A 25,214-nucleotide genomic window follows, 5' to 3' on the forward strand; every position below is an offset into this window, starting at 1 on the left:
GTTAGCGCAGATAACTGCAAAAGCCCCGTTTTTCACATATAATTAAAATTACTTAGTGGGAAGAAAAAGCAAAGTAAAGTGTGTTTTTAGATGACACAGACTATATTAGACACACAAATAAGAAAACAAATACTGCAAATCTTGAATTAGGAGTATAACTTATGAAGAAAAGCAAGAGTTCAAACAAACTACTGTGGTTTTAAATTTCATTTTAATATATTCCTGGTCTTAGTGGAAACTCCTGCATCATTTGGAGGGGTGTGGGTGACCTTTTAGAGAGAGAGAGATCTTTAAAAATGCACAGGCTTACATTTCAAAATACTGTTGAGACAATTCATTTTATTATTGATGCGCAAATTCCTGAGACATAGACTATGATGTTATAATTCTGTATTCATTTGGATTTTAAGATTTGGACTTTAGGCCACTGAGTGCTACAAAGGAAAACACACTAAATCATGAGGACACATTACTGTTATTACTATTACTGTACATAAAACTATTTAAATACACATTTTTTAAGTAAACATTATGAAGATACCAAAACATTCAGAAATCAATTGTTAGGAATTTCAGAGTGGTATGATGAAATCCATGTATGTGTTTATTGCTCTTTGCTTTTTCTATAGTGTAGTTCAGAAAGTGAACAAGGTACGGTAAAAGATGAACTGTTCTAGTGACACTCCAAAACCTACACGCAGAGACACCACATACATTTGTGTCTCAGTTTGCGTTTCTTATATCAAACAGAAAGACAGCGGTGTGTCCTTGCTTTGTTCTTGGGAAATCAAGGAAAAGGGTCAGAGGTTACAGATCAAATCAAGATATCAGAACAGATGAAGAAGTCGTTTATGGACAAATTTATACATTTTTATTAGGATGAATTCCTGAATTCCTGACGTGTACACAGTCATCAAGGATGCCAGATTATTATACAGTGCATGGATGTTCAGTCTACTTTATTACACTGATGCAAGCCACATGCTTAGAAGTTCAAGGAACACGGTTGCACAAGTCTCATTAATGTAAACAAACAGCAACCACGCATTATCCTTTGATTTTGACTTTACCATACATGAGGTCACACCTCTGTGGTGCAGAAAGGAACTGTGATTTTTAAAGTAAACTAAAGCTCAGTAGCCGTTATATACAGATGAATCTAATATTCACTAGTCTTCTGTTGTCACTATAGCTTTTTTGCTGGGCTTTATTAGTGTGTGTGGATGCTCTGGTCATGCTTTAGAGAGGTGGAACTTGGATCTGGAATTACTCATCAGTCTGACGATGGCATAGGAAGCAGTCCCAGGCATTTGTAGCAGGAACAGCCACTTGCAAACAATAAGGGGAGACAAACTCCCTCTTTACAAATAAAATGCCAATGTGATGCTGCTTGTGCAGAAGAAATGAAAATGAAAGGAACAGAAACTACATGCTGCAATGGTTGCATATACAATTTGGTTTTCTTGCACATTCCCTGTATGTTTTGCAGAATGAAGTTATTGCCTTAGTTTTTGAAGACTTTTTGACATCGTCAGTAGCCAGTGTTAGAATGAAGCTGGAATGCGTTTGTGTCACAGACAAATCACTGAATTTATTCTGAATTGATATGTGAATTCCCATTATCAAAATATATTTCTTATTAGATTAAAAAGAAATTACACTTGTAGTAATACTTAACTGATGAACGTCTAGTAATCAGTCAGGGTGTAAACTTTCAGAGATAAAATGCATGTCTCCCCCACCCCCCTTTATTTCACAGAAAGCGTATTAGAACACATAAAACATCATGCACTTGGAAACTTTGGAGTATACAAACACGGAGTACTTTTTCCTTCCACGACAGAATGCAAACCACTTTGGAAAAGACATCCAATCAAAACATTGTATGTCAATTACTGAGCACAGAGAGAGAGAGAAACTGTTACTAATGTGTTTCAGACTACAAGAAATACAGCATTCAGCAAACAACACCTCTGAAAGAGAAGGAGTAAAAGACTATATCTAATAACTTTACCCAACAACACTTGTATCTACAATGAGTGTACTTGGACACACCGACATTGATTTTATGACCACTGTTTTGCATTCTGCACAGACAAACTTCACTTCCGTCTTCTTCTATCACGCCTGATTGCCCTGCTTAAAGACGCTGAGGTGCTACTTGCAAAATGAAAAGAGACAATTACATTTGACTGGGGTAGGAAGTGGGCCCTCCCATCTGGCTATACTCAGATGGCTGACCCATATTGCCCTGGTTATTGTAGCTCCCTGACTGGTCAAAACTTCCCTGGTTGTATGACTGCTGGCTAAATGTGCCGCCCTGCTTCTCAGACGCCCCGGCTGCAAATCTTGAAGCACCCTTGTGCCAGCCAGTCTCCTTGAAGACAAACCAGATGTTTCCAGCCCATAGAACAAAGTTGAGAAACCCAAAAACCTGAAGAGACAGTGAAAGAAACAAATTTACAATAAACATCAAAACATTCAAATAATCTTGGCATAACTGCCCCCACATATTCATTCAGCTTGAACCACAATTTCTGCTGTTTTCACTGGTTACATCTCCTATACACTACCATAACATCAGTCGTTCACACTGTTCAGCTATTTCAGTTTCCACACATCAGTTTAAACATGTTCAGAAAACTGAGCTTTTTCTAGTTGATCTTTTCATGCATTTCCACATCTTTTGTACCTACCACTGAGGTGTTGAGTCCAGACCAGCGAGGTCCATGCAAAGATCCACATTTGTTGGTCTGGTCTTTGCAGGCAGAGATGAGGAGCTGCACCTCATCTGGATCGGTGGCCACTTTGACATCGGACAGGGCCTTGGCCCAAGCGGAGGAACTGACCAGCCACAAGAAGGAGAACACTACTGTCACTACAAAGTCCTGGAAGAAACGAGAGAGATCATGTCCATAAGAATTCAGCGCAATAAAACTATAGCATTACTTTAAATGCTTACTTTAAATGAGTGAATAGTTAGTTTGTGAGTCAATGGAAGACGTCAACCTGGAAGAATAAAGGGTCAGACTATGTGCACAACGTACTCTTGATAAACTACCTAATAAGGACTGAGAAAGTGTTTCATTGACTATACTCACAATGAGTGGTGCTCGGCTGTTTTCGCGGTACTTGTTTAAAAAGAAGATGTAGATAATGGCAGCTGTGAGGGAATAAAGGAAGGCGAAGACTGCAATGGTGACAAAGAACTCAGCAGAGGATGAATAGTCTCCGGTCAGGAAAACACGCTCCCTCCTCATGGCTTCACACATGGGTGCTTCAAAGGACACCTGGTGCAACCTGGTGCACGCACGCACGCATGCACGCACGCACGCACGCACGCACGCACGCACGCACGCACGCAAGGGTCAAGTACAAAAGCAATGAACAATTAACTTTCACTGTCAGCAGTTCATACATTTCATATCAAGCTCTTAGATCCCAAAATGTCAGCAGGCTGTCAGACACATGAAGGCCAATCACCTGAAAGGATAACCAAAGTCAATGCCAATGCTGAGGTTGCTGCTGGCCTTCTCCATGCAGTCCACGCTAACCTGCAGTTGCCCAGTATAACCGCCACATGTTGCAAATGCGAAGATGGAAAAGAGCTGCAGAGACACAAAGAAAAAAGCATCACATGCTCATCCAAAAAAGATACTACAAGTAATATAAAGGGGACACTCTGAGAAGAGAACAATCAGTTTTCTTCAAACACATTAACAAAGGCCTCAGTACAGGGTTGGGCAGATGAGCAGGCTCACCCTGATGAGCTGGAGGAAGTGGCTAAAACTGTAACTTAAAGTTAAATTAAATTAATTAAATTAAATTAACAACTTAAAGTTACAGTTTTACATAGAAGAAAGTTCCAATGTGAAGGAGACTCAGTTTGACTCATCTGCTGCATTCCCTCACTCCACACTACTGTTGTTTTTACTTTGCAGGCTATTGTGTGACTCAAGTCCAGCTAAACTATACACAGGTTAACACCGATTAGCAGTAATTGAAATCATGGCTGGGGAAAAGCCACATTGCAGATTTGTTAGGATTTTATTTTTAATTTGTTTGCCATTTGGGGGCAGCAGAACACCATTTAAGTACCAGAGACTGTATCATCACTTTATGGTCTGCTGTCTGTTTAGACATATTTTATAATCTCACCACTATCTCATAATGCCTGCAGATACCTATCTGGGGAATCAGGGTTAGAAGAAGCATTATCTAAATTAACTTTAATTCCACTGGTCACTGGGGGGGGGGGAAAAACTACATGCATACAAACAAGTGGACAAAGGAAAATCTACTCAAAGATGGTTTGGGAAGCATTTGAGTATCCTTTATAGTGAAATGCTATTGTGTGTGAAATGTGACCCTCAAAAACAGAAAAGTAGTTGATCAGTGTAAATGACTTTGTCTTATGGATATGTATATATGAGTCACATATAACATTTTCTTTTGTTCTTCAGGTGTCCTGTCTAGCAAACAGATTAGCAGCATAACTGTGCTGGCAGCCCTTTGATCTTTTAGTGGTAGTGACATAAGACGCAAGAAAAAAATCTGTAGTTGGCTGGACACTTGTGTTAACAGCATGACAAGAACAGGTGTTGAATGGCATTATGCCCTGAGAAACACAAGAAAATTTTGACAGAGTGATACATATATAGTTATACATATATAGTCACAAAACATACATAGAGAGGAAAAAAAAAAATCAGACTTATAACAAGTTTTCTCTTTAAATCTAAACCCAGATGTTTCGCTAAACCTAATCTAAACCTAAAGTTATATTTCTGTGCAGAAAAAGTATTTGTGAGTTATAAGTCATTATAGCGAAAATAAAGTATGTAAGTTTCCTCCACTTTTCTCTAGATGATGGTGGAAAACAATATTCCAAAATGTCGAACTTTTGTACAAGGAAGGGACAATTTTATAAGGAATGGCCCTCTCGAAAGGATACAGAATTAACAAGAAGCAAATGTGGTACTTGACAAAAAAAAATTTACTACGAAAATGTTAAATCACAAGTCATACTGATATTTTTAGGAAGCCATAGAACTGGCAAACTCTCGCACTATGTCAGCTGGGACCAGCTTAAGTCCCTTGCGTACAATGAGATCAATAAAAGGCTAAAGAAATGAATAAATTGATGGATAATACTACAGTTTATCATCTTGAATATTTGAGGGGCTAGTCTTTCTTACAAGTTTCTTTCACTAAATACTCCTGAAGAGTTTCAGTCAGGTTTCAGAGCTCATCACAGCACAGAAACAGCTTTAGTGAAGGTTACAAATGATCTTCTTATGGTCTCTCATCTCTGTGCTTGTGCTGCTAGACCTCAGTGCAGCGTTCGATACTGTCGACCATAATATCCTATTAGAGCGATTAGAACATGCTGTAGGTATTACAGGTATTGCACTGCAGTGGTTTGCATCATATCTATTTAACAGACTCCAATTTGTACATGTAAATGGAGAGTCCTCTTCATACACTGAGGTTAATTATGGAGTTGCACAGGGTTCAGTGCTAGGACCAATTCTGTTTACATTATACATGCTTCCCTTAGGCAGTATCATCAGAAGACATTGTATACATTTTCACTGCTATGCAGATGACACCCAGCTCTATCTATCTACGAAGCCAGATAACACACACCAATTAGTTAAACTGCAGGAATGTCTTAAAGACATTCTAACTTTCTGCTCCTTAGCTCAGATAAAACTGAGGTTATTGCACTCGGCCCTGAAAATCTTAGAAATATGGTATCTAACCAGATTCTTACTGTGGATGGCATTACCTTGGCCTCCAGTAACACTGTGAGGAACCTTGGAGTCATTTTTGACCAAGACATGTCCTTCAACGCACATATTAAACAAATATGTAAGACTGCTTTCTTCCATTTGCGCAACATCTCTAAAATTAGAAATATCCTGTCTCTTAGTGATGCTGAAAAACCACTTCATGCATTTACTACTTCCAGGCTGAACTACTGTAATTCATTATTATCAGGAAGTCCTAAAAACTCCCTGAAAAGCCTTCAGCTAATCCAAAATGCTGCAGCAAGAGTACTGACAGGGACTAGAAAGAGAGAGCATATTTCTCCTGTATTGGCTTCCCTTCATTGGCTTCCTGTTAAATCCAGAATTGAATTCAAAATCCTGCTCCTCACATACAAGGTCTTGAATAATCAGGCCCCATCTTATCTTAATGACCTTGTAGTACCATATAAGGTATCATATCATTAGAGCACTTTGCTCTCGCACTGCAGGCTTGCTTGTTGTTCCTAGAGTATTTAACAGTAGAATTGGAGGGAGAGCCTTCAGTTTTCAGGCCCCTCTTCTATGTCCGGCGTCTCCTTTCCAGTCACCTTTTCACTCACTATGTGTTAATAGACCTCTCTGATATTAACCTCTGTCTCTCTTCCACAGCATGTCTTCTATCCTGTTTTCCTTCTCTCACCCCAACCGGTCGCAGCAGATAGCCCCGCCCCTCCCTGAGCCTGGTTCTGCCGGAGGTTTCTTCCTGTTAAAAGGGAGTTTTTCCTTCCCACTGTCGCCAAAGTGCTTGCTCATAGGGGGTCATATGATTGTTGGGTTTTTCTCTTTATGTATTATTGTAGGGTCTACCTTACAATATAAAGCGCCTTGAGGCAACTGTAGTTGTGATTTGGCGCTTTATAAAAAAAATTGAAATGAATTGAATTGTGTCAAATTCCACTTACTACAGTACCTCAGTGGTTCTGCTCTATGTGCCTGGGGCTTTCATGGCTGGGGATTAAAAAAGGTTGCTGACATGACACCGCTTCCATTGTGAATAAGTCCAAATGCATAAAACACACATGGAGTGAAAACAAGCTGCTCATTAGTCACCAAACATGAACGTGCAGAGAGCACATAATCATAGTCACACACTTCCCCTGCCCTTAACATCTTTCCTCCCCTAGCCCAGTTGTCCATATAAAGCTCTCATAGCCTCAAGAGTTCTCACAACCATAATCACCATAATCAGACCTGACGCCTGGTTAGCATTAGCCTCCCCTCTCCCATATTACAGGCAGCTGGACATGCAGCTTGCCAGCAGCTGTGGAGGTTATGCAGCATCTCTGCTTGTCTGAAAGAATGTCAGCCTCTGGAGGGCACTATCAGATCACTGAGCTGGACTATGCCACACTGAATGGATGCTTTCATGTTCGTGAAGGGAACAGGGGCTAAGCACACATATGTCATCTTGCAAAGAAAAGATTTATGGGTCATGCAATGAGAAATCAGTGAGTGCTTCCCATATGAGCCGCTAAAATTCAGCAGATATTTGCAGATGAAACTGTAGACATTAAATGAAGGTGTCAAAATGTTTTAATTGATGTCATTTTTTCAGTATTTCTGAGTCCCCCTAACTTTATAAGTACTAGAAAAGTTGTATGAATTTTATTTTACATTTCATTTACACCCCCACCCTTCATTCACTGCTTCTGCTGTGTTATTGTTCAAATTTATAATGTAGCCATAAGCTTCATTTCTTTCATTTGGTTTGTAGTTTATAAACAGCTATTTATCATTTTCTACCAGTAGAAACTGAAGTAACAAAACTGAGTAGCACTGAGACCATTTGATAGGCCAAATTTGTGTGTCATAATGCTTTTAAAAAAAAACAATCAAGATTTTTAGTATCATTTTCTTCTTTTTGCATATTTTCAACATTAATTTTCTGTTTATACACCAGAATGCAGTTACAGGTGGAGTTATATTTACTTATAAGTCATGAATAAACACATTTACTGATCATAAACTGATACAGCGAGACTTGACCTTCTTTTTCTTAAGAAGAACTTTTTTCATAGTCCTTGGAGGAAGTCCTTCCTGTGGTTCTGCAGAGCAAAACTGGGGACGGCTACAGTTCCTGGAAACCCGTTTTGGGGTCTATTTCAGCATCTACTTAAGTTTAGGTATTCTTCAACACAAGAACCTTTGAGTGACATAAGTGCACTGTGAGTCATTTAGATACAAGCTTATACTGTTGCGGCATGAGTAATCAAAAGGAAAATGAAATATGGATATGGGGAAGTTAAAGATCACACAGTGTGAGAGAAGAGCTACACCGACAATGCTCCGCTGTCCACACGTGGCACACAGCTAGCGTGATATTGGGTGGATAGCCCTACAAACCACTGATCGCATTGTTGTCTATTTAGCTGTTGTGCTATAGCTGTTGTTATGTCAAACACTGGGTTACTGTATCATTTTATTATTATAGTTTGGTTGTTTGAAAATAAATAGGAATAAGCCCTTTAATGTACGTAGTATAGGAGGGAACTCATTAATGGGCAGTTTCTTACAAAAGGTCCCTAACACGCTCCAGTCCAGAAACATTACAGCTGACAGTGGCAGCAAGGTAAACTAGAACCAGAACCAGTCGTTATGATACCTTTTGATATCATAACTCTGAAATGCAACGGTCACAGTGTTGGTAGCACCGTATGTACTGTAGGGAGTGTATCTTACCAAGGCTGCAGTTCCTCCACAACTGCTGCCAAGTGGTTTGTCATTTCTAGTGTTTTTCTGTTTCTATTGTTATTCACAACCTGTGTTTTATTCTTTATGTATATGTTGTAATTGATACTTGGTACTTGAATTTAATTCTTGTCCCTTTTCCTTCCCATTACTGTTCATAATTCTAAAAAAAGTGTTTCCCTCTGTCGAGCTAGTTCTCATTTTTGTAATCAGGTATCTTTAGCGTCTTGTATTTACCTTTACTTCTGCCCCTGGCTGATTGTCCTTATTGTTTACATCTGTGTCTGGTTATGCTCCTGTGTCCAACCCTCTGATGTGTATAAAAGTCTTCTCTTCACTGCAGCCTTTGGTGGATTGTCTGTTTTGTTGTTATCCCTGTGTCGGACATGCTTGTTTAAGGCAAAAGAGTCAAGTGATAGCTGATTTGCAGAAGGCAATATGCAAATTTATATAAATGTATTGATATAAATGTACACCAACATAATGTATCTAATGTTATACCTTTATACATGTCAACAAACGTTAACATGTTGACGTATAACAAGTATACTGGATCATCTTTTTCTGGTAGCAAATTTGGTGTCGAGAATTCCGTTATTTTAATGGTATTGGTATTTACTACATTTCTAGTATGCTGAAATCCCTGATGAAAACCATCAATAGATTCAATGAAATTGCAAAAAAGTGAAGTTATTCTCCAAGTTTCCCTAGCTGTATAATCTGATCTTTAAGGCTAAGTGGCAACAGTGAGCTCACAGGGGCATAAATGCACAATACTAGATGCTGCTTTGCCAAGCTAATCAGGGTCACAAAGGACCCAGCTTGGTTTGGCAGGTTCAGGTGAACCGAGATTACAGCCAGATGATAAACAGGGGACTCCAATTTCCACTTGCAGCTTCAGGCCTCAGGTGATGGCTGACTGCTGCTTACCTAGCTGTCATGGTGCACAGCTGCAACCTCTCTTGGAAATCCCTCCACTGAAGTGTTTGTCAGTGCATCACTGTCTTTAGTTCTGTTCTGAAATTTGCCGGCCTATAAACAAACATGCCCCCCCCCAAAAAAAAAAAACAACCAAACAAACACACGTTTAACTAATGTACATGTGCTGCTTAATCATATGCAGCTCAAAGTGTTGACAGATATTGTACTTGCTGAGTAGTGTATGTGCATATCTGGGTAAACAAACAGTAGAAAAAACAAGTGACCAGGGGAGAGACAGAGTAAATGCTCCATCGTAATTATCAAAGACAGCCCCAGATAAACATCACTCTCTGCCTGTCTCTCTGCTTGTGTATATACGTACTCCTACAGCTGCCTCCCCTGCCTGTGATTTTCAGCTCGGGTTTAGCCCCTCTCATTTCTGGCTGGGGCCTTTGAACAGGAGAGCGTGGCATTGTGGAAGTAGGGTGGATGCTAAGCCTCGCGCTCCCATGTGTTTATCTGCCTCTCCCAGCTGGGCTCCTCGGGGAACAAGAGATAGAGAGAAGGGGAATGAGAGAGGAGGGGAGAGAGGGAAAGCAAAAAGGGAGAGACGGATACAAAGAGAAGAAGAGAGAAAAGCCAGGGCGCAGGAATGAAACCCGCCTGCAATGCAAACAAAGCCTTTAAACATCTCCGCGTTTGCCGCCATCTCCTCTACCCAACACTGGTACTGAAAAGCACTAATGTGAATATTTTAATTTGCATTCAAACCAGTGTTAAGACATATTTGCACTTCAAATAAGAATTAAGAAAAAGCAACTGTGATATTATCTACAGTTTTAAACGAGCGGTAGTGGATAAGAGTGCAATGGTTTTGTCTGAGAGTGTAGCTCGAGCGGTGTTGGGGGCTTAAATGGAGATGTGAGCAAGCACTGTGAAGGAGCGTAGGCTGGCTGAGGATTATGAAACTGATACACTGGCTTCAGGCTTGACCACCAGCAATTCGACCCACTGTCCAGTAGACACACTCTCCGTTGTGAAAAACAGGAAAATAACTAGGGAGCAGCAAAAAGATGAACCAAACATGCAACAAAATCAGGGGTGGATAATATTTTAAAGAATGGTATCTGTGGATGCAAATGAAAAAAATGAGGAGAATCACGTGAGAAAATGGAGGAGCTGCTTCAACACAAGGACCTGATAAGAGCGGCAGAGGAAGTGACACTGAGTGGGAGAGGTGAGGATCGGAAAAATGAGCTGAAATATGAGTTTGCTGATGAGCTGCACTTGACATTTTCACAAACCTCGGCGCAGATGCAACACATACAGTCATACACAATCCACCTGCTCCATTCAAGTCAATAGGAGTCGGTGCAGTGTAAAGTGGCTGCCTCAGGAGGAGGAAAAACGAAATGATGAAATAAAATACAGTGGAGTTTGGGTTCAAAGTCGGGACAGTTTGATACGTCCTCAGATAGTACAGTAAAAACGTCTTAAGCCACCACTCATTTCTTGAAATTTTGCTTTCAAGCAGCCAGACTTTATTTTTAAAGTAGTCTTGAACAGTAATTCTCTAAGACAGCAGTCCCCAACCTTTCTTGCGCCAAGGACCGGTTTATGTCCGACAATATTTTCAGGCCTTTAAGATGTTGCAGATAAATACAACAAAATAAAACCAGTACCAAAAAAAGAAGATTTATTCATAACGGGAAAAGGCCCAGGGAAACTGAGTTAACGATAAAAATGATAAAAACCCTGAAAACCATAAATTTCACACATGAGCCTCAACTCTCGTGGCCCGGTACCAAATGATTCACGGACCAGTGGGTTGGTGGGTTGGGGAGCGCTGCTCCTCTAAGATATCATAAGAACTTTCAAAATCTTTCTTTGGGGGCTTTTTCCACTTATTTTTAGTCCAGTGCTGGAAGCCATGTCCTTAAGAAAAAAGAAATAGTCCACCAAAGACCTGACAGAACCTGAAAAATGCATCTGGCCCTCCATTTGCAGAAATAGTCTTAGTTGTAGGGTGGCTGTCAAAAAGAAAAGGAAACAGGGAATTTTTTTTGGTTCAGATCATTGTAACTATGTGCAGAGAATGCCAGGAGAAAGATACAACAGTGAGTGTCTACAGCCATCTGTGAAACACAGTGGAGGCTGCATCTCAGCCAGTGGTGTTGGAAATCTTATCAAAATTGATGAAATTATGAACACGGAAGTCCAATTTTAATCCAACACGATACACCTTATAGAAAGCATGTGATTTGAAACGAAATGGAACAGTTTCCATCATGGATAAGCGTCCCCAGAGCCCAGACCTCAACATTATTGAAGTGTTAGATCATGTTGACAGAGCACCAAACAAAAGGCAGTCAACATCCAAAGAAGAGCTTTGAATGTCCTTCGAGAAGCCTGCAGAACTATTCCTGAAGACTACTTTAAGAAATAAGAAGAAAGTTTGCCTAAGAGAGTTCAGGCTGTGTTGAAGAGCAAAGGTGGTCAAACCAAATATCAACTTTCCCACTGCTTAGAACGTTTGCTTATGTACAATTTCTGTGTAGGTCTATTCATTAAGTTGCTTGAAGACGTTTCACCTCTCATCCGAGAAGCTTCTTCAGTTCTAAGGTCAAATGGTGGAGAGTCCCAGATTTAAACCTAGTATCCCCCCACAGAGGGACAAAGGGACCCCCCGATGATCCTCTAATCGCCTGAGCCAAGGTGTGAAACTGCGTGTGGGTCCCAATCAGCCAGGGTTTCGGGTGAGTTCATTGTGAAACCTGGCCCCACCTTTTCATGCGAATTCCTGCGTCATTGCGTCTGGGGAGGGAACTCAAAACTGGATTATAGATGGCAGACAGTTGGTGTCCATCGCCTCTGTTCAAAGATGGTCGCTCACAGTGGACATAGATGATCCATTTGACCTTAGAACTGAAGAAGCTTCTCGGATGAGAGGTGAAATGTCTTCAAGCAACTTAAAGAAGTCCAGATGCTTTTCTTTGCAAGCGCCTTTGACTACAATGACCTGGATGACTGAGAACCTTCACAGACATAGGTCTATTCATATTTCATTAAATTACTACCTATTTCTCATTTTCCTAGAAAAAATGTAAAGAACAATAGGGGGTGGCTCAAGATCTTTTTATAGTATTATATTTTTTATTTCAATCATAGAAATGTATCTGGGACAAATATAACACTTTCAAATGAAAGTTATACTTCTCACTAATAATATCATTTGCTTATCTTTGAGTCAAACCAAAGTTAGCCTCATCCATGTAAACAAAACAGCATGTGCAAATGAATAGCCATCTTTTGCTTATGTGACAAGTTTCCTTGAAAGTTATTCCCAGTGGCGTTAGCTAGTTCAGCTATCGTTCAGCTAGCTAGTACAAAAGCTAGTTCAGCTATTGTAGCTAATGGTTTTTCCTTTAAATATAGTTGGAAAAATGTACTGGATCAAAGACCATTTGAAGAGATGGCAGCAAAAATGTTTTGGATCTGAGAGCTGAAACACCAATTACATTGTGTAACCTGTTCCAGAATGTCCCAGACAATCAGGAAGTCTCCAAATCTATCCACAGGTCTGACTTTCTCATCTGTTTTCTATTTGCTTGTGTATTTATACAATATTTCCAGTTATTTAGAACTCCGTGTCTGCATGTGCATGGCTCCACATGCGACTCCAAATTAGCATAATCGCTCCATGCGCATGTGTGTCAGAGTGTTTGCCTAGATGGGTCTAGATGTGAGCATGCAATGTGTATGTATGATAACACAGAGTAAAAATATCTCACTCTCTCCAGTCAGGCAGAAGCATTGGTTAGCGTCTACGCACACACCAACACAAACACACACACTTTCACTTGCTCTCAGTACTGCAGCTTGCCAGTGTGCAAACATGAGCAATTTTATGGCAGCTAGTTAAGTACAAAACAAAATTACAAACATGTAACAAAAACAGAAGCACATTTGAGGAAGCAGACAGACACATATGTGAACTTTTACGCAACACTTGATGATGGCTATCACTCAAAATGACATTCCAGTACAAAAAGGTAATATAAATCTAATTTTTCTGATTTATTTGTTTTTAATTTGCAACAAAGACTCTCTCTCTCTCTCTCTAATAAGACTTTTCGGTTGATGGCACTGATGTGTGACTTGGGCACTATAAATGCTGCAGAGCAGAGCTGAATGTTTTGTATCACATTACAATTACATGATTTTTTCTACCAACAGAAACACGTGATTATACTTCATTTATTGTGATTTTCACCACTGCATTACAAAAAAGACCCACCTTCTTCACATACTAAGAATCAGGTCACACTAAGAAGGAAAGACTGCAAGCCCTCAGTGAATCACTGTCTGATCTTCAATAGCAGCACCACAGAACAAAATCAGTAGCTCATTTAGCAGTGGCCAATCCCCCTCCTGCACAGGGAGTGCTTTGTGCCAACCACAGATCCACCCAGATTCATCTTTCTTATTATCTCTCTCCTCTCCGGCTCTGTAAGCTTGGCTGACCACAAGAAAATTTCAATTTATTTTTTTAACAATGTCTCTTCGTGGTGTTCTTCGTGTCTCTCCATGGCTACTCAGTCAGGTGATCAACTGGAACCTGGTGCCGTATCCTAGGGCGACACTTACTGTCCCTTTGAAGACGGGGTTGCCCAATGAAAATGTATCATAAACCCACAGTTTGATTCTGTCTTTAAATATTATGGTAGCCCTATATGATTAAAATGAGTAGGACCAGGGATTACAACCTTATGAAACTGACCTCTTCAAAGTATCCAATTACACTACAAGGCAGAGATATTTTCAATGGCCAGACTTCATGGCACAGAGAAAAGCCTGTTGGGGGAAATAAGGGTCAGACCATCAATCAGTGCAAACCTTGTGACCTATTAGGGCAAGAAGAACATATATTTATATGTGTATGTGGGCGTATAAAAAATGTAGTTTAATTAATCATGATTTGGATTTGAAGTCATATTGTCCAGCCTTAACACATGTAGTTAGCTCCTAACAGCTGTAATGGCAGCTTCTTTGTTAACGTTATTCCCTTCTGAGGGGTTAGGACAACACTATACCCAACAACAAACAGAGTAACATGCAGAGTTAGACCCATATAAGATTTTTTTAAAATATATTGATGATTGGTGATTTTAAAAAATCCAATATTCTCAGATATCAGGCAGTCATCACTTATAACAGGGTGTTTCTCTTGTCTTTTTGGATTTTCAGTTATCAGTTTTTATATATGCAAATAATAACATATTGGAAAACAGCTAATATAAGCCTGCTGATAAAATTGGTGAGTCTCTAGAAACGCAAGCTCAATTTCAGCCTAAATTTATGAAACAAACAGCACCTCAGTGCTGTCTAAGTGCCTGTGGCAGTGGTCTTCAGGTCGAACATGGTCAAAGGATAGATTATGAAGGTGGCCATAAGATTCAGCTGGACATTATAACAACCTACAAATGTAGGTTACAGGTGAAGATCAGTGCTAAAAACGATGGTGGATCAGGTATCAGGAGAACAGAGGAAGAATTAGGCATAGTTCAGTAGTTTATGGTTTGGCATACTGCACTGTTTAAAAGAACACTGGTACTCTGCGTAAAATGTTAATTAAAGCAGTGGCTCGGAAGTCTTAAATTAATATGTCACATTAAAAATTAGACAACAAATCAAAAACTGTGAAATGTCATACTATCTTTTTTCAATTATATGCTAATTTTGGCTTCTGGCAACAGCATTAAAAAGACAAGCAATGCTGAAAAAAAAAACTTGGTTGTACACAACTACTTTGTTTATTGTCATGAGGTCACTAATTACAAGGGAAGGAAAAACAGAGCATCCCAGAGAGGCTGAAGTTAGTCTATATAATACAAAGTGGCTTTGTGACATTTGTATTCGTATACATACTGTCTCAGTACCTGTGATCTTACATGCACTGTGTGTGTGTGTGTGTGTGTGTGTGTGTGTGTGTGTAGTCATATTTGAACAGGCATGTCTGGCTACAGGAGACGACAGGTTAACCTTTTCCTGTCTGAGTCACAGACGGCAGACCACCTTCACAGGGTTAAAGAGTACAGCGGTCCAGCTCCGACCTGATGGGTTAGAAAAGGCCACATCATATCTAAAAGCTCCCCAAATCTTACAACCCAATAAGCTTTAATTAAGATCACTTCATAATTACAATGTCTTTCAGATATAATCATACGTTGTACCATCAAAACAGGTTTTTTTTCTTATTCTTGTTTTGTTCTATGTAGATGTATCGGCACATGAAATATTCAGGTTAAACCTTTTCCCTATGAAATCTGTTTAATATTGAATTTGACAGAAGATGTTTCAAAACTAAAGATGAGATTTATAGTTTTATTTCCCAAAGTAAAAGCAAAACAAAACATTTTCTATAGATACCCTGATGGGGTCCTGCTTTAACCCCCATCACCACTGGGGGCCTGTACATTACTAAATCATGTTCAGTTCTTTCAAATGATCTCTCCTAATTGAAATCAGGTGCTCAGGTATAGCTTCACTGACCAACATAAAAAAAGAAAAAAAAACTTTAAAAAAAACCCCTATTTTTGCACAACTACTTAATGCTAATGGTGCCAATCTTATGTCAACATATCAACACACATAAAAAAACAACGTAAGTTAAGAAATTTTCACTCATTTCACTTCTCCAGAGAGTACACAGACCCAACAAAAGAGCAGTCCAGCTTGTTATCAGTCACTCATAGATTTACTGTTACCAAACAGCATATCTACTCCAATGAAAATGTCAGGCCCGTCTTACCTTTAAGTCCTCAGGCAAAATCTGGCCTACAAACTTTCACATTTAACCGCACTGTGGCTGTTATGGGCTAATGTTGGTCATCAGCTTATAAAATTATCTGTGTGGAACCACTGAGTTTTCCATGCATACATTTCTTACTACTATATTATACATCTTAATCCAAGTGGACACATTTTTTCTCTTAGCCTTGTGTCCCCTTGTCAAAAGCAACTGAGTTTTTTAGTGCTGAAAAACAGATCTTTGACCTGGCAAATCTCTAGTGATAACTGTCAGCAGCTGTCACCAATCTCACTCAATCTCACATTCATGTATTTTCCTTTGAGGTATGTATGTATGTGTGTGTGTGTGTGTGTGTGTGTGTGTGCGTGCGCGCGCGCGGGGGGAGGGGGGGGTGCTTTTACAATGTTACTGCTTTTTAGCAGTAACATTGTGGAGACATACTCTCAAGTCCTTACAATGTAAATTATTTGATTGTAATGTGAAAACGTTGAGTCTCCAGGACATTCTTTGAGTTGTTGTAATGCTCTCTGAAATTACAGACACAGTGTGTGAGAGAACTTATGACCCTGCAAAAATGTTTGTCCTAAGGATTGTACAACTGTCTGTCAAGGCCTTCCTTGTGACATATTACTGATGTGACAGGTCAACGAAGAATGAACGATTAGAGAAAAAGAGAGATACTAAAATGTGAGATGCATCTAATTTTGTCCCAACTCTGTTTAGTCACATGCTTTTTACTCATATGGGGATTTGCATTACAACATAAATCCTAGCTAATCTCAAGTGTTCAGTTGGCATCATCTGAAGATGAGAATTCTTACAATGGCCAGCACACTGTATATACATGACAGCTCAGAATCTGGGAACCAATTATATCTCTGGTAAATTTGGCCTGTAAATGAGCAAATTTCCATTTAAAAAGTAATTATACGTAATGACCTCTATTTCCACCTTGCTGGTTTTGGCTTTTCAGCTGCAGTACTGAAACAAACCAAGCACTGGCATTAACAATTAAACACCAAAACTTGCTTTTGCTTGGTTTTTGGTATTAAATGTTAGTATGAACAATCAAACCCCCAGACTGTGGCATGTTATCCTTTGCTACACTGCACTCAAGTCAGCATTGTCTCTTATAGCCAAATTCAGCTTTTTGACAGTTCAACAATTAAATTTATGTTGGCTGGTTTCAGATAAATATTGTATCGTTTATCTATAATCCATCTGCTGTAGAATACCTCCCTCCTTTTAGTACTACTACTTTATTTACATGTTGTCATGGTTTCTGTTGTACAAGGTGTGTCCAAACAACACAATTTCATTGCAAAACATGTAACAGACATGCCGTGCCACCATTTCTGCATGTGTGTCTGTTGGGTCTGTGTTTCCACAGGCCCCGCTAGTTTAGAGACTTATTCCTCATGAAGAACGAAACCAAGACAGAACATCTTCAACCGGTCTTTTACTCGCTAACGAGGGAAGCTTTGGTCAGAACCAGGCGGTGGAGCATAATGCTCATCACCCGTCTCTAGCCCAAATCCTTCAAAGAGCAGCTCTCCTCGCAGCAATTTATTCCCATGACAGTTACAGTTTACACAATACAACAGAACACAAGCACCTCCCACCGTAAAAACCCCTAGTGGTTACAAAAGGCAAGGCACTGTGTCTGTGTGTGTGCGTGTGTGTGTGTGTGTGTGTCATGGGGGTGCGTTTGTGTGACCTCCTGCTCAGTACAAGGATCATAAAAGCAGGACGCTTACAACACAAGAAACAGATCTTTCAGATAGAGTGTATCTACAATAAAACCCACGTCAGCCTCCCCCAGCACCAAATTGGCTGGAGAGGTGGTCAGGATCAAAGGAATGGCTTTGATCCTACTGCTTGAACTAAGACTTTACAAATTTAAGAAATACAATGACAACATTCAACAATTTGACTTAACAGTGTCCATTTCACGTTTTAATGAGGCAAAGTGTGAAATGGACATACATGCTGAAGTTGCTTTCCCAGCAGGGGGAGATAATATATTTAAAGGTGAGAACTCAGTAGTGAGCAGAAAGGTAAGTAGTATATTCCAGGGTCCTTAATCGGCAAAAATTATTAAGCTGGGTGGCTAATATGAAGTGAATGAAGTGTTAAATGGACAAAGTGGACCTGTCTATTACACACTTTATTGTGATACTGGGTTGGTCCAAAGGATAAATCAGGGTGGTACTGTTGACCCCCAAAATATGATTGCACTGCCTGGTGATCCCAACACTAATGCTACAGTGCTACAGTGGACCAGGTGGATGCAACGTGTTGGATTTACCCATACACTTCAGTGAAGTGCAATGTAATGGATGTATTTCTGTTACTGCTCTAAACTTCTATATACTTGCTGTAAAAAAATGTACTAATTATCACTTACAGTATGTTTACCTTAAGCAACCTGTTATTTGTCAGTCTTCCTCTATGCTGTATTATTATTATTTTTTTTTTTACATAAAGATACTCGGAAATATGCAAGTAATTAAATTAATCTCCAGCTCTGACAAAGGAATCAACAGTTTTGACCCAATGTGATGTATATGTGCCTTATTTATCAGTGCTTATTACTATTAAATTACATAAGTAGGATAATGACTTTTAGTTAATTAAGCTTGAAAATCATGCCCACTTTTTTCAAGAATTTTATGTGCTGTATTTTATTTTTTAACAAACACTGATTCCACATGCACCTATTTCTTATTTTTTCTCTTCCTGTTTCCTTTTTTTAAGTTCCTCTTTTTGTGTCATCCAGTTTTTTCAGTATAGGTTTTAGCTTTTACTGTTTTATTTTGAAGGTACTCTGTTGTATACTTTTCACTTCCTCTCTTTGACATCGTGCTTGTTTTGGTCATGAGAGAAGCTGGAATTCAAAAGCTCAAATTTAGCTGTAAATGAAATTGTCTCGTCAAAAATTGTGTTGTATATTAAAAATGATTTTTTTAAAGAAGAAAATGACCTTATTGTGAATAAAGTACTTGACAGTGGTGGAGTGTTGAGCCAACTGTAACATAAAAAAAAAATCCAAAGCGCCTTGAGGCGACTGCTGTTGTGATTTGGCGCTATATAAATAAAAGTGAATTGAATTGAATTGAATTGTTCTCTTCCTGCGCGCGTGCGCGCACACACACACACACGCACACACACACACACACACGCACACACATGTGCACTGACCACTCAAGGCAAACTAAACTGCCTTACTGTAAGGTACTAATGATGGCATCATAGAACAGTGGGTCAGTCAATGTTTTTGGATGAGAGGACAATCCTTCTTAATAAATTAGAATCATGCTGCAGGCTACTCATCAGCATGAGTTTTGTTTTTTCTACAGTAAAGGAAACCAATGAGTTAACAGAATACTGGTAAAACTGCTCTGTGTTCAGTGGCACAACAACCCATCGACGCTTCAGTGCATTGCAAAACGCACATTTACCATTTACATCATGTGCTCAAGCAACTGTACAATTTCGCTCTCTCTTGGCATCCTCTCATCTCTCCACCAAATTCATACACATAAGCATGAAGACGCACACAATGAAGAGTTTGGGCACATCTCAAAGGACAGCTTCTGCATGAGTTGGTCCACGGTGGAGAGGAGGGGACCTTACAGCTGTTTGGAGCAGAATATGCCAGCCCCTGACAGTGTGCCAAACGGGCCAAGAGCCTGCATGCACAGACGCACACAGAGCGGTAAAACCATCCTCCGGAATCTCCTGAAGACATGACTGATTATAAATGCTTAATCTTGTGCAGATCCAGCACAGACTAATAATATGGTAAACCTACGAGTGTCCAGCAACTAAGGTTAACTTATCCTTTATACAACCCTCTATTTGTCAAAGGTTTATCATTCACTAAGTAAATGTTAATTTCTGCCCAACAGAATGGCTTCAGTGCCTTGGGGTGTGTAAACAAATCAAAGTGACGCACATGTTTCTGCTGGTATCATAAATAGTGTGGGAAGAAATTTAAAAGAAGCTTTTAGATGATGACGCATGATTATCAAACACAGAAAAGTACTGCGGTTGCCAATATTCTTGTGGTTTTGCAGATGCTTCCATGCTTCAACCTGAGGGGAAAAACAACTCAGCATCCAGGAATTTCATGCATACTGGACAATGCTGCATCTAACCGGGTGCATTATCATATGTGGAAAACCAGAATTTACTTCCCATATCAGACCTGCACTTAAAGCGAGCCTCAGTGTTACTACGTCCCTAACCTTAGCAAATGCTTTCAGTCACTGAACCCCAAACACACCCACAGTACTGTGGCCATAGTCACTGCCTTTACATGACCTTAACATTGCAGTTGTTGAAAGTAAGACTTTAAGTACTTTGGTTACAGTTGTACACACACAAGAAATCTTAACTGCTTAATTCTATGCCTGGTGAGCATTACAGTGATTTGCAAAGACATGGAAATATTGAACAAACACATTAAGGATGTGCATTTGTCTGCGCAAATATATAAATGGCTTCATTTCCACTGCACAGCTGCCTTAGCGGTTGCTGTTACAAATGCCAAGCCTGACCAAATAGCAACACCATAACAAAAATGTGCTGGTCTGCTAAAATAATATAGTGTGATATCAGCACACTAAGAGGTTGAAAGGCATCCACAATGCACTATTTATTTATTTCCATGTGATAATACTCATCCCATTGTTTATACCTGTATAATCCAGTGATGCTGAGCAGCATCATGTCTCAGCTGGAAGTCACTTGGTGGGCGACAGTGGGAAACAGTCCCTGCAGGCTTCTCACTTCTTACATCCAACTGGGACCTCGGATAAATCGCAACTAGTTGCATATACTAGTTTACATATTTTACAAATACATTCACTATTTTCTTTAAAAATAGGAGAATAAATACACTTAATTAAACAATACTTATATTTTTTGGTTACCATGATGTGGTGGCTTTATTTATATTAAGACTTTCTCTGAGTAGTTGGAAAAGGGTGGCAAGATCTTTACACATTTATAAGGACTCCCTGCAGTACGATGAAAAACTTACTATGGGAATAAGACCTGGTGGTGAACTGTAGGTGCTGCAGAATAAATCAGAATACTCAGGTCATAATTTGAATTGTTTGCATGTTTATGAGCCCACTGGCCAACAGAAACACTGGAAAAACTGCCCTTCTCTCTTTAGCTGAGCACGTGAGAGCTCAGCTAAAGAGAAAGAAAAAAAAAGGTGCAGGAGAGAAAAGGTCACTTTTATAATGTTGTCATGGGGTGTATGTGTGTGTGTATGTGTGTGTGTATGTGTGTGAAATGCAAAGATTTATTGTGGCTTGCGTAAGATCATGGTTAATACATCTAAGCAAACATAACCAGGTAGCCAGTGGATCAATATGTCAGCATGTATGGATGCAACAAAAATGTGTGCAGTCATGCTCACAAAACAACACGTGATTCCTTCCACACACAGACACCCACACACACAAAGAGTTACACAAAGACCCACACGGGGAACTATGACAGTGCGCTATCTTCATCATACAGATGGTGCTTTGGCTCTGGCCCCCAAATATCACAGTTAGGTCACTACAAACAGCCGAAAGGGATGCACTTGAAAACTCACCTCACTGACAGACATCTGTGTTATCTCAGCTTAAGTGTCTCTTGAAAGTGAGTTTACTTTATTTGCATGCAAAAGAAAAACAGCTTGTATTTTATTTTTTTTCTAGAGTGAAGACTGCTGCTTGAGGACTCTCTGCACTTTTGATGGCATTTGCAAAATTGAGAAAGACAAGCTTCCACACGCACATATCCTATCTGAGCAAAAGCTGAATACCCTTATGGCTACAGTAATTTCTCCAAACTCACATCAAAGAAATTCACTTAATCCTTTTTTTCTCCTTTCTTTCTTTGTGGCTCTGGGCTTCACTGCACTGTACAACAAATAAAAGAAGCTACAACCGGCGCCTAGACAGAAAAGGGTAAAGCTTTAATTCAGTCAGAGCTAGGACACCCCATTGGTATTATGGATTTCTGTTATATCATCTCACTTTGGGTAAAATGGGGCATTTTTTGTTTGTTTGGTTTTTTGCAGGGACTAGCGCAAAATGCACAGGGCTGGCACCAAGTAGGCATAATTGAAAAGATAGTGGTTTCCCCTGGCATGTAGTTCTCACGGAGCTATAAATCCTCACATAAACTTAAGCCTTTTAGTCACAGTGGAAAGCATCATAGCAGGGTAGATTGCGGGTAAGGTGTGGGAGACGTGAAAAACAGCACCATTCACACGGGAACACTTAACAAATGCGGTGAAGTTTAAGTTCCGTCCTACAGATGCAGGAATTTCTTCACAACCAGATGTTTACTGAGTGTAGAAAAATGTGGGCTTTAGCGATAAAGCTTACAAACCCTACATTATGTAACTAATTATGGTTTTTTTTCTAATTGAAATGGCCAAAATGGGGTTAATGTAAGTAGTGAAAAAAAAAAAATGGATCCAACTCACCCATTCCAAAACACGGATAAATCCCAGAGGTAATTTAAGTACTTGAAACGTCCCCGCAGAAACGAGCTGCGCGAAGACAAGGCGGGAGAATAAAAAGATTCCAATTTCCATCATCAATTAAACACACACTGATCAGCTGAGCAGCAGTCAAACACATTCCTGTGGCTTTAATTTACTCACCTGGTTGGCGGTGTCCATTTCAAAAGCAGGGTACTTTGGGCTCTTTTTGTTTTTGTTTTTCTACTAGCGTGAGTATATGAGCAACCGAGAACCGAGAACCAGGACCCGATTGATGTGTCTGTGGCGATAACAGTGAGGCGCTCTGAGCCCTGATTCCGAGTCCGACCGGAAAAAACCGACCCACAGTCGAGGATTTTTCTTTTCCTTTTGCCATGGAGACAAGCAGGGATTGGCCCCCGGAAAGAAGAGCGTTTCCTTTGTTTTTGTCATTGGCTGGAAGTTTATCGATATTTTTGCAAATTCCTCTCGATGTATGAATTTCCGTTAATCGTGCATTGTAAGTGCATTGTTAATGTATGCAGTAGTATTGTCAACTGACAAACCTGACATAATTAAAAGGTACGCACTATTATTATTATTATTATTATTATTGTTATTGTTATTATTATTATTATTAATAATAATAATAATAATAATAATAATAATAATAATAATAATAATAATAATGACATAAATAATAATACTAGTAATAATATTAATTTCTACACCAGGTGCAACAGTTCTTAAAGTGATGTGAAGTTTTCAGTTACTCAAGCTACCATCTACCATGAGCATGGTTACCGCGCTGCATTTATAAACTGAAGCCCAGCACAGATACAAATATCTGCTAATTAGTGCTAAGTAACAGACAAAATACCAGCCATGCCTTTGATGAGCTAAACAACATAGCAGTGCATTTTTTTGTGCTGCACTTATTTTCCTGTTACTGCTTTTAAAGACACCAATGGCACAAACACTGTTAAAATGTTCCACTTTACTTAGCTGAAATAGTGGCAGTGAGCAGACAGCAATTGTCCATAGCTCCCTGCGTCAGTACATTTGTCAAGCAAAGCACTCACTCCCCTAACTTTAAGTCTCACCCGCATCACTCTGAAATTAAAAAAATAAATAAGTTATACAATGTAGCATTGTTATGAAGGGAAATCCATGGAGACCCGGAGAGCTATTTTTTGAACTAGACTGTAAACATACTTTTTAATACCTTTTTTAATGCCAGTGTCAAGTGGCCAGTAGAGGAACTGTGGTTTTTGGCACTTCTGTATTGGCTTTATTTGACACACATGGAGGTTGCTGCTTGGCTTTGAAATGCTGGTAGTTAACACCTGGATGTCTTATCTACTGTGTCGGCACACTTAATATTGGTCTCACCCTATAGACAGCTGGGACAGACTCCAGTCCCCCAATGACCCTGAACTGTATCAGCACTTAAGAAAATGGATGGCATGGAGTTAAAATCAAGCTAGACCTAGAAGAGAAATTAAAAACTATAATGTCCTGAAACAAAACAAAATAAAAGCAAACAAATACAACTGTTTGCAGGTCCACTTTATATCTCCCAGACTTTGGAATAATTGTTCAGAAGCTGTAGTCCCATAAAATAAAGTCACATCACTTATCCACTGGAAACGTGACTCACTGTTTAGAGATTGTGGACATTATGTAATCCGAGATAACCAGGCACAAACCAGGGCATCATTCATGCGAGTTTTCTTTCATACGCGCGCATGCAGGTGACTTTGTGCGATTTCCTACGGCTGTCTGAATGCCATTTTGTTCAACTCCATGAGAAGCTGGAGCAGTTTGTCATTAATGAGTTTGCCACAGAAGAGAGAGGGAAAAGTGAGGGAGGAAGCCAGAGTCCCACTGCAGGCAAGATGATCGAGAGCAAGGGGGACTTCCCTGAGTCTGCTACATTGATGACATTTCCTTTAAAACCAAGTGCAAACTGCTCTGACAGCGTGGCTAATTTTACAACATCTCTTCTATCGTCCCTTCCCCTTTCATTTTCTCCCTCCACTGTCTCTTTCTCCCTCTTCTTCTCTCACCCACATCCACATAGCTAAACACACACTCACGCACACTCTGCCTCAAGGGTTCTGTCCTTGCGATTGGGGAATCGCTGGATCTGATTGGCTAATATTCTCACCATAGGAAATCAAAAAAATCTGAACATGAGGAATGAAGTCTCCCATGTGTACTTTATCCTTGTAGTTAAGATCTGTTTGATATAGCAAGCTAATGCTATGGGCTTTCATGAAGGCTTGCTATTTCACTGCAGAGTGTGTGATCACAGAATTATTACTTGGAACCATGGACTCTAGTTAAACAAAGACAGCAACAGAGTCTCACATCAACAATTTGAGGCAGTTTCGGCAGTGTGATTTAACCCACAATGTACCTAGACTAGCTAACTACACTTTTTTACATACATTTTTATTTTGCTACCATGTTTCAACAAAGT

The 25,214-nt window shown here is 39.6% G+C and overlaps 1 protein-coding gene across 1 annotated transcript; it reads right to left on the reverse strand.

Annotated features, from left to right (window-relative positions):
* Positions 1-848: 848 nt before the first annotated feature.
* synpra (synaptoporin a) lies at positions 849-23,073 on the reverse strand. The gene is made up of 6 exons (XM_084927804.1): positions 22,913-23,073; positions 22,733-22,798; positions 3,484-3,608; positions 3,102-3,300; positions 2,697-2,888; positions 849-2,434 (listed from the first exon to the last, which is right to left on the reverse strand). Exons 1-6 carry the CDS (start codon positions 22,928-22,930, stop codon positions 2,183-2,185), a joined length of 852 nt encoding a protein of 283 aa, XP_084783930.1. The 5' UTR covers positions 22,931-23,073; the 3' UTR covers positions 849-2,182.
* Positions 23,074-25,214: the final 2,141 nt, after the last annotated feature.

This window comes from Perissodus microlepis, chromosome 5 (genome assembly GCF_051167445.1).
Source record: "Perissodus microlepis isolate ML-2025 ecotype Zambia chromosome 5, ASM5116744v1, whole genome shotgun sequence".
Lineage (NCBI taxonomy): Eukaryota > Metazoa > Chordata > Actinopteri > Cichliformes > Cichlidae > Perissodus > Perissodus microlepis.